Genomic DNA, 14,109 nt, shown 5'->3' on the forward strand with positions numbered 1-14,109 from the left:
TGAAATATTGAAAATTCAATTTATGAAGAAAATCTGCCTAAGTATCTGCCTAAATATCCACCCAATAGTCAGCTTTACTGTGTCATTACATGCCTGTGAAGCTTACTATTTATTTGTAATACATCTGGTCTAAGATGATAAGAAAAACAGACAGAGCAGATTTGGTCTTCGTTCAAGACTACAAGACATGTTGTTAGTCATTGAGGACGTACAGAATGTTGAAGTAATATAAGCTTACAAAGTGAGGGTAAACATAGGACATATTATATTCTCAACTTTAATTCTAGAAATGATACTAAATTTCTTTTCGGGAAGAACCTCTGCCTAAACTAATTACGAGAAGAAAAAAATCGACAGTTAGGTAGGCATAGTAATAAGCGCAGCATTTCTTTTCATAGTTTCTTCTCATTTATATTATGAAACCAATGCCAATTATTACTTTTTTAGGAGGGGGGGGGGGGTGGAACGGTATTTCACTTGTATGTCTTATTCTAGAATGGATCTATGTTTTTAACCCAATGCTCGTCTAGAAGCGTTGAATTACACTACTGTAACATAAAAACAGTAAAGATGTATTCACAAACAAAAGTTTGTGTATAATACGTGCAGTTCATGACACTCTGATAGTGAAATATTTGTTTTTCTTATCAAGCGCCAGGCAGCAAGTCTACTAATTGCTGCTAGATAGCTCAAGTAGAGAGATAGGAAGAGAAGCGTTATCCGTTGAAGGAGTGATCTTTGGACTCATTCAGAAACGATTCATTAAGATGGTGAAGTTAAAGCATGGACCTGGTTAAAGATAGCAGTTAAGTTCTGGCCCCTAATTCACAAAACTTGTCATCGGTGACAAATTACAGTTTTTGTTTTTAGCTAGTGAAATCCTTGCTTCTGAACGGTTATCAGCAGATTTGTCACTGATTTTTTTCATTTGTCATTGAAAAAAATGCTATGTGAAACGGGTCCCTGGTCCTGCGATTCAATATTGAAAGAAACTACCTGGAAGCGAGGCATCATGCGCTGGACATTAGAAAGACCAACTGTACAAGCTTCATAAGAGCTTTGCCGACCTACTACCACGGTTGGTTATCCAAATCACATCTAAAATTGACAATACATGCAACGTGATCACACATTGTATGTATATTGTCACATCTTTGATATTTAGGAATCATTAAAATGAAGAAAGGTTTCAAGGTTTCTTCATTTGTCCACATAATCTAACATAATCAAATGAATATGCATTATATATAAATTCAATAACATAATATTAACCAAATATACGACAAATGATTATGCAATTATTCAAATAAATAATTTAAAATTGACACAGTGGTGAAACAGAGTGGAGGAGTCTATTAAAAAAAAGCATGGCTTGTATTTTATAGATCCCTTGAAAATAAAAAAAGTTACAAGTGCTCTGTAATATAATTAGAAAATATATGTATACATATGCTTAGGTAATCTTACACCCACCCCCCCCCCCCCCCTCGACTCAATCTGGCGGAAATTCACATGCACTGCATATACAAATGGGTAGAGCCCGCGAGACTGATGGCCAGGGAAGGAAGAGCCCACAACAACAGCCTGCAATGCTGGTCCCATAAACCTTGAAATATTTTCATTGTCAGAATACTGTCGGTCCTTGGGACATCCGTTTCGTGGACCTTCTGAAAACTGTTCAGAATGTTCGCTGGACCCACATTGCCATTCGAGTGGGATGTCTGTTTCGCAAGCTGTCGATCTCCTCGGCTGCCATCTCGCGGACTATCGGTCTTGTGGTCTGTCGGTCTAGTGAGTTTTCGGTCTCGTGGACTGTTGGTATTGTTGGTTGTTGGTGTAGAGGGTTGTCAGTCTTGTGGGCTGTTGCCGATTAGTTTTCAATGAGCTGATAAAGAGCTGATTTTAATATTGAATATAGCTATTCATTTAAAAAAAAAAAAATCAAAATTGTGTGTCAATGTAAGTTGAAGAGTTAAGCCGTACTTTTTATTGAAAGCAATGGATTCACCACAGATTATGTTGCATATTAGACAATGAGTTTTGTTTATCATGGCATTATTTTATTGAAAAGTTTCATTGACTACATCAAAAAGAAAACAATATAACATTGAGGCATTGCCAGCAGAATACCGATTGCATAATTCGAAAAAAGTGACATAGGCATACAAGTACTTCAGTGCTAGGGTCGATTTCAACCACGAGAATGAAATCTGTATCCCATCATATTAAAGCAAAAGGGAGCTTATTTTCAATCTTGAAAATTTAACCACGACCTTGATTATTACATTCGTCTGCTCATATTATATGGAACAATTACATTTATTATGCATAGACTATAGTTGCCAAATGTTGACTATGTTGTCTAATTTTCATAGATCTTCTTCTTAACCAATAATGTGTTCAAAGATTTTTGAACTGTTTTGTATTATGTTGTGTTTGATGTTACTAATTTTAGAAGGGAATTGCGATTTGTTTATGGAATTGGTTTTGGGATTGACTTTGTAGAAAGAAAAAAAGGAAAAGTTATTCTCCAAGGAAAGCATCCCACATCGCATTAGTCTCATTAACAGCCTTTTGATTGGTGCTATAATCCAGGCAATCGGCTTGGTATACAGATACGCCATAGAGCTGTTTGTTCTTTGCCATCTGAAAGCGTAGAGTGAGACTAATCGGGTCGTCATACCATATCTGGTGAGTCTGCCCAGTTTCGCTGTCCTAAAGGGGGAGAACAGGGGTGAAAGACGGAATGTGACAGAGAGAAACAAAGAGAGAAAGAGAAAGGAGAGGTTGCGGAAGAGAGAAAGCAAGGGAGAGAGAGAGAGAGAGAGAGAAAGAGAAACAACATTAACAAATTTGTTGCAGCTACTTAAGCCATTTCCGTTATCCATATTTTTTTGGAACCTTGCATATTTTGACTATTTTTTCTATTTTTGAGTTATTAATTTTGTTGTATTATTCATGTGATGTTCAATGCGGCTTCATATGAACTGTAAAATATTTATATGGGAGTAATTTCTTGCTTTATTCCTTGCCTTGTTTCCATAGGCGCCGGAAGTGGGGGGGGGGGGGGGGGGCAAAAGGCATTTTTGCCCCCCAAAAACGTCCCCCCCCCTTCCACAAAAAAAAAAAAAGCAGTAAAGGAGTAAACATGGTTTGTATTTTTAACCCAAAAGAACATAACAATAATACAAACCTGAATTAAATCACACATACAATATTATTCAAAGAAAAGGAAAGTTCACAGGAATTAAATTTCATAAACATTGCGCATACCACCTATACCGTATTTATTAACGGAGGTCTTTATAATAGCGATATGCGCATATCGTGGACATATTTTTCGAAAATGGGAAAGCGTGTCTGTTTTTTTGTTATAGGGGTGAGAAGACATGAGCCCCTGAACGCTGGCATACTGATGAGGGGGTGTATTTCTTATTCGATACCAGTGATTTGCAAATGTTGCTGTTATGACATGATTTTTCGGTATTTTTTTGTAGGTCATACCTTTTTATGCATTTTTTGGAAAATAAGAAATTCCCTAATGCGCAGTCGGGCTAAAAATACGCTTATTTAGAAACCTTTATATCATGGTCTGCAAAGTGCCTGGGCTCGAGCCCCCCCCCCCTCACATTTTGAAAAAGTGTATTAAAGAAGAAAAAAAGAAAGACGGGGAGAAAAAATAAGTGACCTGCCAATGTCACAAATAAGGTAAAAATGCTCATCTGACCGTAATTAAATACCTAAAAACCCTGAGCTTCCGGGGGCTCCGCCCCCTGGATGCTCATCTGACCGTAATTAAATACCTAAAAACCCGGAGCTTCCGGGGGTTATGCCCCCTGGACCCCATCAAGGGCCCTAAGGCGGCCCCTGGATGCTCATCTGACCGTAGTTAAATATTAAAACCTCAGAGCTTATGGGGGCTCTCCCCCCCCCTGGAACATGTCAATGGCTTAAAGAGGGCACCGCGATGCTCATCTAACCGTAATTAAATACCTAAAGGGGCTCAGCCCCTTGACCCCTGCTGAGGCTCACGCCCTGGACCCCACGCCAATTTACACCTTTCTTTCCACTTTGAAAAATGTAACGTGTAAGATGGTAAGGTGGTGATGCAGATTTTTCGTCTCCCCCCCCCTTCCGAACGTTTTTTTTCTCATTACGTCACTGCCCCTGGAAGGTGAGCCCCTAGAATGTTTGCCCCCCCCCCATCCCAAACTGCTTCCGGCGCGCCTGCTTGTTTCTATACTAGGGACACTCACATGTCCTCCAAATATTCACAACTTACAGCGCATGGGCGATAAATACACACATACTGAAACAATCATATGGATGAGTATGTTTATGTCTGTTCACTGTGTTAAAAGTTGAAGTTAATATTTAAAAACACTGACACACATGTAATGTGGAACAATTAATAAGAACAATGTTTAAATGGTTTTACTTTCGATGAGATACAAGGGTTAAGAGGATGATGAAGCGGATCCTAATCAAATGATTGGTTAAGAGCGTACACGTGAACAGGCAATTATTTCGCCTAACACGTAATTTTACTAATGACCGGTCATTAGTAAAATCATGTTATAAAACATCATTTTATAAAAACAAATAAAACCTCATCTTATAAAACATCATCTTATACAACAAATAAAACACATCATTTATTCGGGCATTAGTAAAATTACCCACCTCGGTATCTTCGAAACAGTCCAAACACCTATCGCCTCGGGTGTGTTAGACGGTTACAGTGGTACCTTGTGTGGGTAATTCTTACTAATGCCCTCACTGCTATGTATTATTTATGTAATATCGCACTCGTTTGGGGAATATTTCACTCGTTGTTCCGACGAAACTTGTTCATTAGCTCGTGTGATATACCCTTGTATCCCACTGAAGGCCATTCAATATTATATCATTATCTTTATCATGTTTATCATTATTTTGTACTTCACCTTATAATCGAAATATGGTGACTGGTATTCTTCGCTCCACTTTCGACCGGTCGTAGAGTTGTTCGCCAGGAGTTTCATGATAGTGCTATAGTCTTGCTGTCCCCAGGTAAGCAACTTATAATTGCAAGTGTCGTTCTGAAGAAAAATAAACCAGTAACCAGCTTGAGCAAAGTATTGAGTGGCCGCAATGAAAAGAGCTTAACTGAACTTAACTAAAATGACTTGAAATAGAGTTATCTGAACTAAAAGAAAACCGAACTGAACTGAACTGAACTTACAGAACTGGTTTTCAAGTTACCTTTGTTAACAGCGTGCAGGGGAAGTTATACCCATACCAGGGATTGGCAAGCACGAGCTTGGCCGGAGGTACACCAGCTTTGATGAAGTCATCCACACCTACAAAATGATTGAAGAAAAATGTCTTAAAGCGGGACTGCACTACTTTTAGCTACTAGCGCCCTCTATAAAGCAAACAATGCCCAATCGGTACCCGGTAGTCTCCCATGATCCTCTTTTTCTTCTGTTAATTGAGAGCTAATTTGATGATAGGCCTATAACCACCTGTCAGTGATCAACCAGGGTGGTCTAATCCCTCCTGGCCAAAATAGTGCAGACAGGCTTTAAAGAAACACTGCTATCATAATGGCTTTAATATTCTCTTTCATAGTGAAATTTACCTATTCTCTGAGCTAAATTACCATGAGATAATAAGCTAATATTCAGCTTTCTGTGAAGGGGATTTCGTTTAATCGTCTCCCGGATAGCGGAAAGTAGGCATTTATTTGTCCTGACTGATTACCTTGTGTTGTTATATTGAGTGGTGCATTGGCCATGGCCTTCAGACCGACGAGATCGAGTTCGTCGTAAGCCATGATGAGGATGTAGTCTACGATCTCGCCTATGGAACGGTAGTCGTAGCATCGTCCAAAGAACGTGCAATTGGGTGAATAAGCAGAATCGAACGTCACCTGAGATGAAGAGAACCATGAAAGTCAACATCACATCGGATCATCGACTTGTGTTTTCTTATGTCATAATTTCTCACAGTACATATATATAATTTAGTCTCTCCGAAGGACATCTTATTTATTTAATCTACAAATATTTGTTTTAAGAGAATCGAACTGTACATCTCGTTTATTGATATGCCACTTAAACCAAAGAAAAAAACGGGTATAATATAATATAAATTCACTCTGTTAACATCATATTGATTTATTTAATCTACATCGTTTTGAGGCGCATTTTTATGATGATGATAATGATGAGGATAGTGATGATGATGGTGACAATTATCATTATAATTATATCGGTAATGATGATGATGGTGGTGGTGATGATGATGAAACGACTTCGTGAATGGGAAATCAAAGTAGGACGGTGAACGGGTACAATCAAGTAAACGACCAATAAACTCTAATTTAAAGTCACGACGCTTGCAATGGAAATATCCATGATTAATCAAAAATTAAGAAACATATCACTCACTTTCGAGTATGGCAAGGCCTTTTTAAATGCATCCCTGATCTGTTTGACCATAGCTGTTAGCACATGAGCCTGGGATTTCAGCAGTGGCATCTCAAAGTCTATGTTATACCCGTCCGTGAAGTTCCCAACATTGTAGTTCAGGGTGCGCTCGACCCAGGCGTTGCGGGCGCTCTCGTTGAAGAGAGTTTGAACGGAAAAGGAACCTACATGATTTCATGACATGGAACAGTTAAACATGTTGAATTCCTATTGTTTATCTGGAATTATATTGATGAAGAAGATAAATCCTCAAAGAATATTTGTTTAAACATGCTCCTATAACGATAAGCATAATTGCAAATATGATACTTGGTTGAATTTTAGTAGAAATCGCATTTTTAATACAATTAGCAATACCCCCACTTCCTCAAAAGTTAGGTAAATCATTGGCTATCAGTTAGTCTGAAATGTTGGACTATTAAGCATGCTACAACTGAGATGTCATTATTGTATCTATTCTTTAAAAAGAGTTCAGAATCACGATCGTTCTAAATCTTTTGGTGACTTTGAAATGGTTTTCGCTTGTTTGGCCTTTACAAGTTATAGTAAATTGAGAAAGAGCAACACGCCCAAAGCATTTTAAAGTCACCAAAATATTTATAAATATTGTAATTCTGACCGTTTGAATCAAGTCCATTCGTTTACGTGCAGTTGTTAAAAAGAAGTCGTAGATGGCGTTAACCAGTGTTTCCCATGTTACATCCCCTTTAAATTGGATCCCATGATGAGTGAACGTACCCCATACAACGATCCGCACGCCCTTCGAGTGGGCGTGGCACATCATCTGAGGATCGAAGCCATCTTGTACAGCCACCGTGGTGATGTTGTCCCAGAAGTAGTCCCTCCAGTTGGCTCCATTGGTAGAAAATACGTGAATCTGGAAACAAAAAGCGAACGATTGTATTATTATGACGTCAACGAATGTACATGTATAAAAAGGGAGTAAAGGCAAGGCGGTGCTACGAAAGCCTGGGAAAGAAAAAAAAAAGTGGTTGCCGTAATAGTATTAGTATTAGTCGAGCGCGGGGGGAAGGAGTCATATTATGAGTCATAATTAGTCGTATCACTACACACTAAGAAAAAATGGTGCAACTATGCACCTTTAGGGGTTCAAACCGATGCAACAATAGCAGCACCTTTAGGGGTTAAATCCTGCACCCTTTTTAAAGGTGCAATCCTGCACCCTTTAAAAGGGTGCCAGATTGAACCTTTTAGGGGACATGTTAGTACCCTTTATGGTTCAATCCTGCACCTTAAGGGGTGCAAACCGATGCAACAATAGCAGCACCTTTAGGGGTTAAATCCTGCACCCTTTAAGGAGAGTGCCAGATTGCACCTTTTAGGAGACATGTTAGTCCCCTTAATGGTTCAATCCTGCTCCTTTAGGGGTGCAAACCGATGCAATAGCAGCACCTTTAGGGATTCAGTCCTGCACCCTTTAAAAGGTGCAATCCTTCTCCCATACTCGAGGAATACTCGTGTTATTTGCTCGTACACAAATACATATTAAACATGCATGTTGTTTATTGGTTAGTAATCATATAATCAATGTATCTATTGCTAAAACGTGAATGTAATTGTAATATGATCAGACAACATAATCTATTTGTTTAATGATTGCCGAAGAAAAATTCAAATCACAAAATTGATGTGTATTGTCATAATTTGTTTAACAAATCATGATAAATGTATTTTTTATGTGAACACGTGTAAAGTAATCATGAATATGCATGCAATATGCAAACTTTTATTTTGCACCCTTTTTGGTCGATAGGGTTCATTTTTGTGGAAAGGGTGCAAAATCTTATTTTGCACCCTTATTTGAACCCCTTTTCCTTCAAAAGGGTTCATTTTTATGTAAAGGGTGCAAACTCTTATTTTGCACCCTTTTTTGCACCCTTTTTTCTTAGAGTGTAGTGGTAATAATAGTAGTAGAAATGGCAGTAAAGATATAAGTAGTAATGGTAGTGGTAGTCATGGGTGTCGATACTTACGTAATACCTATTCATCAGGGGGGGGGGGGGATGAATGAATAGATCATCCCCCCTGATGAATAGGTATCAGTTACGGATCGACACCCATGGTGGTAGTAGTAGTAGTAGTAGTAGTAGTAGTAGTAGAAGCAGTAGTAGTCGTGAAAGTAGTGATAGTAGTACTACTAGTAGAAGCTGCAGTACAGATATAAGTAGTAGCAGGGGCGTACGCAGGATTTTTTTAAGGGGGGGGGGGGGGGTTTAAAATCGGGCCCAAAATATTTTGCTCCCGAACAATTTAAAATCGCGCCGGCCGAAAAGTCGCTCAGTGGGGGGGGGGGGGGGGGGGGGGGGGGGGGGGGGGGGGGGGGGGGGGGGAAGCGTACATTTTTTTGGGGGGGTCTCGAAATTTGAAGGGGGGGGGTAAGGTCACCTTTTTTTTTATTAATTAAAAAAAAAAAAAATCCAAAGGGGGAGAGTTTTAGGTTTTTTTAGGGGGGTTTACACACATAAAAATACCAAAGGGGGGTTTGAACCCCCGAAACCACCCCCCTGCGTACGCCCCTGAGTAGTAGTAGTAGTAGTAGTAGTAGTAGTAGTAGTTATTGAATTAGTAGTATTTGAAAAAGCAGCAGTACAGGTATAAGTAGTAGACTATAGTAAAACAAATTGTAGTAGTAGACATGGTAGTATAAGCAGCAGTATATAAAAGTAGTATTAGTATAGAAGTACTAGTAGAAGTGTAGTGCTAGCGTTGTAGTAGTAGTAGTGATATTAGTAGTGGTAGTAGTAGTCGTAGTAGTAGTAGCAGTATTAGTAGTAGTAGTAGTAATAGCATCATTAACAGTAGTATAAGTTGTATTATATATATCAAAGTAAGGTATATTAATCAAGCTGATTAACATTAACAACAAATTATGTGTAGGAAATGCAACCAAACGGATGTCCAGCAAACTAATATTGACCCCAAATGCAATTTATTTCCATTTTTGAAATGGTTCAAAATTCCTTCCAGCTCACAATTTTCTCACCTCCTTCTTTGGATCGGTTCGTATAGGATCACACAGAGCTGGATCAGAACAAGGGCAAGGCGGATCCCTCTGGAAATCAACCCCGTTAGCCACCCAAGACAAACCGAGTATCAAAACCATACACGGAACGAACACATGTGGGACTACCGACGCCATTTTACTTGGATAGTTGATGGCCCCCTTCCTTGTTGACAACTGTAGAACGCATAATATAATACATTTATCAAAAATACGTTTAGCGTGGGTTACTTTAATATCTGCGCAGTTCAATGGGCGTGCCAATACAAATAGGAAACTCTCGCACGTGACAATGAGTTAATCTTTCTGTTGCCAAATGCAGACCGGAAACCGAAACAGATAACATTACATGCATTTTTTCTGTTCATAGATCATTTCAAAAATGTGTTGAAATTTATACGGGTTTCCTGTCTTGCGAGGAGCTACTATGCATTCACCTAGCTGTTATATCAATAGCCAGAATGCGAATTAAGCATACATTGGTTGCTACTTTGTCGGACAGATTTTATGGCCTGCCCTTTCACTGACAGCACGTGACGTAGGCCTATGGAATTCGTATGTTCTATGAACATATTATATCGGGGCATGTGAATGGAATAAATCCGTCACGATCGAGGACCTCTTAAAACAAAGAGGTGTGCATCTAATAGTAATAATTATACAAATGACGCATGCGAATGAGTTCATTGATGACGTATCCGTACTCGAGTCGAGGCTGTATATGCATACATGATAGTGCATTAGCAGAATCAACAAGAGTGCGGGTAGATCGTTTGATAAAAGAATGGAAACATGAATCATTTGTTTTATACAAAGAACTTCTAATTCCTTGCTGTTTGACGTAACAAATAATTTGTATAACGGTTGATTTGTGTCATTATAACGCTCAAGTTTAATGGGCTTTTTTTAGCGTGCACAAAGAGTGCGCAGTTACCTCAAAAAGTGTGTGTATGCCCACAGTGCTACACATGCATAGGCCCACACACAGTTAAAGGAAAGCGGACACTTTTTTTTCTTTTTTTTGGTCTGGAAATTTGAAAATTTGACATTTTGTTCCGTTGGGGGGGGGGGGGGGGGGGGGGGGGGTAAGGTCACCTTTTTTTAGGTCAGCCATTGGCATAATTTTTTAATTTTTTAATTTGTTTTTAAAATATAAACATACACATAAGAAAAACTCGAGGGGGGGGGGGGGGTTAACCCCAAAACCACCCCCCTGCGTACGCGCCTGCAAAGGACAATAGCGGGTGAATAAAATGATTTATCATCACCAACACCTGGGAAAGAAGCATCCATAAATTAGAATACATTTACTTCATAAACGATTTCATATAGTACGTCAAGTGATCAAGAAAATGGCGATGCCCATGTCGTGCTAAAAAACTGTACATTATTTTTGTTTAATGGCTCTCTCATACACTTTGGTGGGGAATGTTGTAGATTAATGGGAAATAATATAATAAATCTCTTAGAATAAGTCACGTTTTCGTTCTTGGATTGAGGTTTCCTTTAAAGTGCAATATTAAACTTCTACACGCACTGAGCACTGCGCTTCGCGGTGTCCTAAAAATCGTTGGATAGTACTGAAAACAATTGCATGCTTTTTCATTGAAAACAAAAAATTGTGATAGTCTCAGTAAATGAATCACACGTGACCGCGTCGGACCAATTATTTGGTTAGGATCTAGGAATAAGTTGTATACATCTGATTATATTACGAGAATGGCCTTCTACAGGCGTGTGCACTGATGTCGTTCATAGCAATGATTAGGGACTTTTCGATATGCACGTCGACATAGTGGACTGCTACGTGTGACGTCCTTAAATGACGTAATAGAAATGACGTAACCCTCACTACAATGATCACAGGTACAAGCAAAAGTTTTGCTTATTTGACAAATTTGAGTCGATGGACGTGTTTACTAACTTCATGGATACCTAGCTTTTGTTCAAAGTTTCTCTTGCCGATAGACAGTTTTAGGAGAGAGTTGCCCGACATAGCAACAACTCATGTATGAAACGTGAATCTCATCTATAGAGATGCGGTTTTACGTAGCAAGGGAATCAAGGAGTTGGTAACCAGGGGGTTAAGGAGAGAAGTATGCATCATATTGAGAAACAAAAATCAGTAAAGGCTCGTTCAGATAAGACGCGGTAAACCGCCGCAAGAAAGCAACCACGTTTTTTTTTTACGTTTGAACATGAATGCAGAACTGCGCGCAACAAAGATCTATGAGCTCTGTGTTATGAGATACAGAAATGCGAAGCGTACTTTACATCATCATTTAAAATATGCCACGGTTATTACCGCGGTTATTGCCGCATCATATCTTAACGAATTAGCGTTAACAACCCTGTTTTAAATTACACACATGGCCTATTCCGAACCTGTGCACTGATTCCCTTCATAATTATGATGGATATTGATAAACAGAGTTTCAACCTCATTCGAATTGACGTAACCTAATCGCTGTTGATTAGTTATACATGATTACGTGATTACAGTCACGTGCTATTATTATTATCTTGCCTACTTGACAAATTTAAGTCGATTGGATATGAAGATGACCTTGCGTATACTATCGGAAGTTGTTAATGTCAAGCCTTTTATCTTTTGATGAATCAGCTTTAATTGGTTTACTCAGACAAACTTTTATCATGTTCTTGTCTAGAATTAGCCATGATATTCGTCTTGTTTCGTTTAGATTATATTGTTGAATCATTTACCTATTGTGGATAACATGAGTTATAATATATTTAGACAATTGCTATATTAGGCTTTATATATCTAAATCTTTGGATGTATTATGGTACATTATATTATTTACTTTATGCATTATATGTCATGTTATTACAAGAAGAACAAAGAGTATTTCTGCTGTATATAACTTTCTTTTGTTTTGCTATATACACTGCACAGCAAGTCTACTAATTGATGTTAGATAGTACAAGTAGAGAGATAGGAAGAGAAGCGTTATCCGTTGAAGGAGTGATCTTTGGACCCATACAGCAACGATTCATTAAGATGGTGAAGTTAAAGATAAAACTTAACTTCTTGGCCCCAACTCACCAAACTTGTCATCGGTGACAAATTACAGTTTTTGTTATTAGCTAGTGAAATCCTTGCTTCTGAACGTTCACCAGCAGATTTGACACTGTTTGTTTTTCATTAGTCATCGAAAAAATGCGGTGTGAAACGGGTCCCTGGTCCTGCGATTAAATAGTGAAAGAAACTGACCAGAAGCAAGGGTAAAGTATGTAGTACATAGGAACTAGTATACGATGTGATGAAGAAAACCCGTTAACTCGAAGAAGAAGATTTCTTAAAGGGATTGGTCTCAGATTCTTAACAAAATCCCGGATTTAGCTCATGATGCAATCAAAATTACAAACCTGTAGGTCAGTCAGGAATCCCATGACTTTAACAAGCTGTTTGCATGGTTATCAAGATATTTATGTTTGGAATTCGAAATCTCAAAAACCGTTTTCCTAAAGGCTTTTATAACACTGCAGTTAACAGGGGAAAATCGGTGTGGTAAAACCGGTCAATCAAAGATTTTAACACTTTAAGGCACTTCATAATCATTTTGAAGCGCAATTTTGTAAGGCTTCAATATTACACCATATCACAGACACTCATAACGCGTAGGGCCATGCATCTCATATTTGTAAGACTTGACACATTTTTAAACAATGCCTTTAAATGGCTGTGATGTATCGTTAATTTGTACACAACATATTTTATCAAGTTCTTCTCACAATCAGGATGAAAAATAGATGGAAGATAGTGATATAATACTTAATAGGTTAGACCGATGTTCTGTCGGACTAACTATTAATTGTTTTGTTGTTGTTGAAACATTACCAATTCATGAATAAGCATTTCATTTAGCAAAAGTGCGGACATCTAGATCCCTTTCTGGTACTGGCCAGTGGACAATATTATACAAATAATTAATGGTTATGAGTTCAATAGTGCGAATATGTTCATGAGTTGAAAGATTAACATTCTATTCAACGAGGCGTCAGCCGAGTTGAATAGAATTAACGTTAATCTTTCAACGAATGAACATATTTGCACTATTAAACGAATGAAAAACATTAATTATTTGTTTTATACAACATCGAAGAAGACCTAATAGAACGTTAATCAACAAATTATGCTTTACTCCTTATAAAGATAAATTAAAGTTCGAGTCAAGCCTTCTCGATTACATGCAGATTGCCTTCGCGTCAGATACACGCAGGGATACGCGCACATGCAGCAGAGAGGTACTAGGTACGCAGTCTGCATATAACCAAAAATGCACGGCACATATAACCAAAAATGCACGACCGTGCAATATACCATCTATTGAATATCATGTGACCAACAATCGTCCAATCAAATGACAAGGATCCACGTAGGTGTTGTATGGTTATAATAGCATCATGTGCTGGACATTAGAAAGTCCAAGTGTACAAGCTTCATGACAGCTACCCCAAGGTTGGTTATCCAAATCACATCTAAAATTGACAATACATGCAACGTAATTACACATTTGAGATGAAGAAAGGTTTCAAGGTTTCTTTATTTTTCCCGCATAATATAACATAATCAAATGAATATACACTATA

The 14,109-nt window shown here is 38.3% G+C and overlaps 1 protein-coding gene across 1 annotated transcript; it reads right to left on the reverse strand.

Moving 5' to 3' along the window:
* Positions 1–1,965: 1,965 nt before the first annotated feature.
* On the reverse strand, positions 1,966–9,844 carry LOC594077 (di-N-acetylchitobiase). Its single transcript, XM_011685538.2, has 7 exons — positions 9,478–9,844; positions 7,212–7,350; positions 6,435–6,637; positions 5,746–5,914; positions 5,245–5,342; positions 4,947–5,081; positions 1,966–2,715 (listed from the first exon to the last, which is right to left on the reverse strand). Exons 1-7 carry the CDS (start codon positions 9,631–9,633, stop codon positions 2,524–2,526), a joined length of 1,092 nt encoding a protein of 363 aa, XP_011683840.2. The 5' UTR covers positions 9,634–9,844; the 3' UTR covers positions 1,966–2,523.
* Positions 9,845–14,109: the final 4,265 nt, after the last annotated feature.

The sequence above is a fragment of the Strongylocentrotus purpuratus genome, unplaced genomic scaffold, assembly GCF_000002235.5.
Source record: "Strongylocentrotus purpuratus isolate Spur 01 unplaced genomic scaffold, Spur_5.0 spur5_scaffold_20, whole genome shotgun sequence".
Classification (NCBI taxonomy): Eukaryota; Metazoa; Echinodermata; class Echinoidea; order Camarodonta; family Strongylocentrotidae; genus Strongylocentrotus; species Strongylocentrotus purpuratus.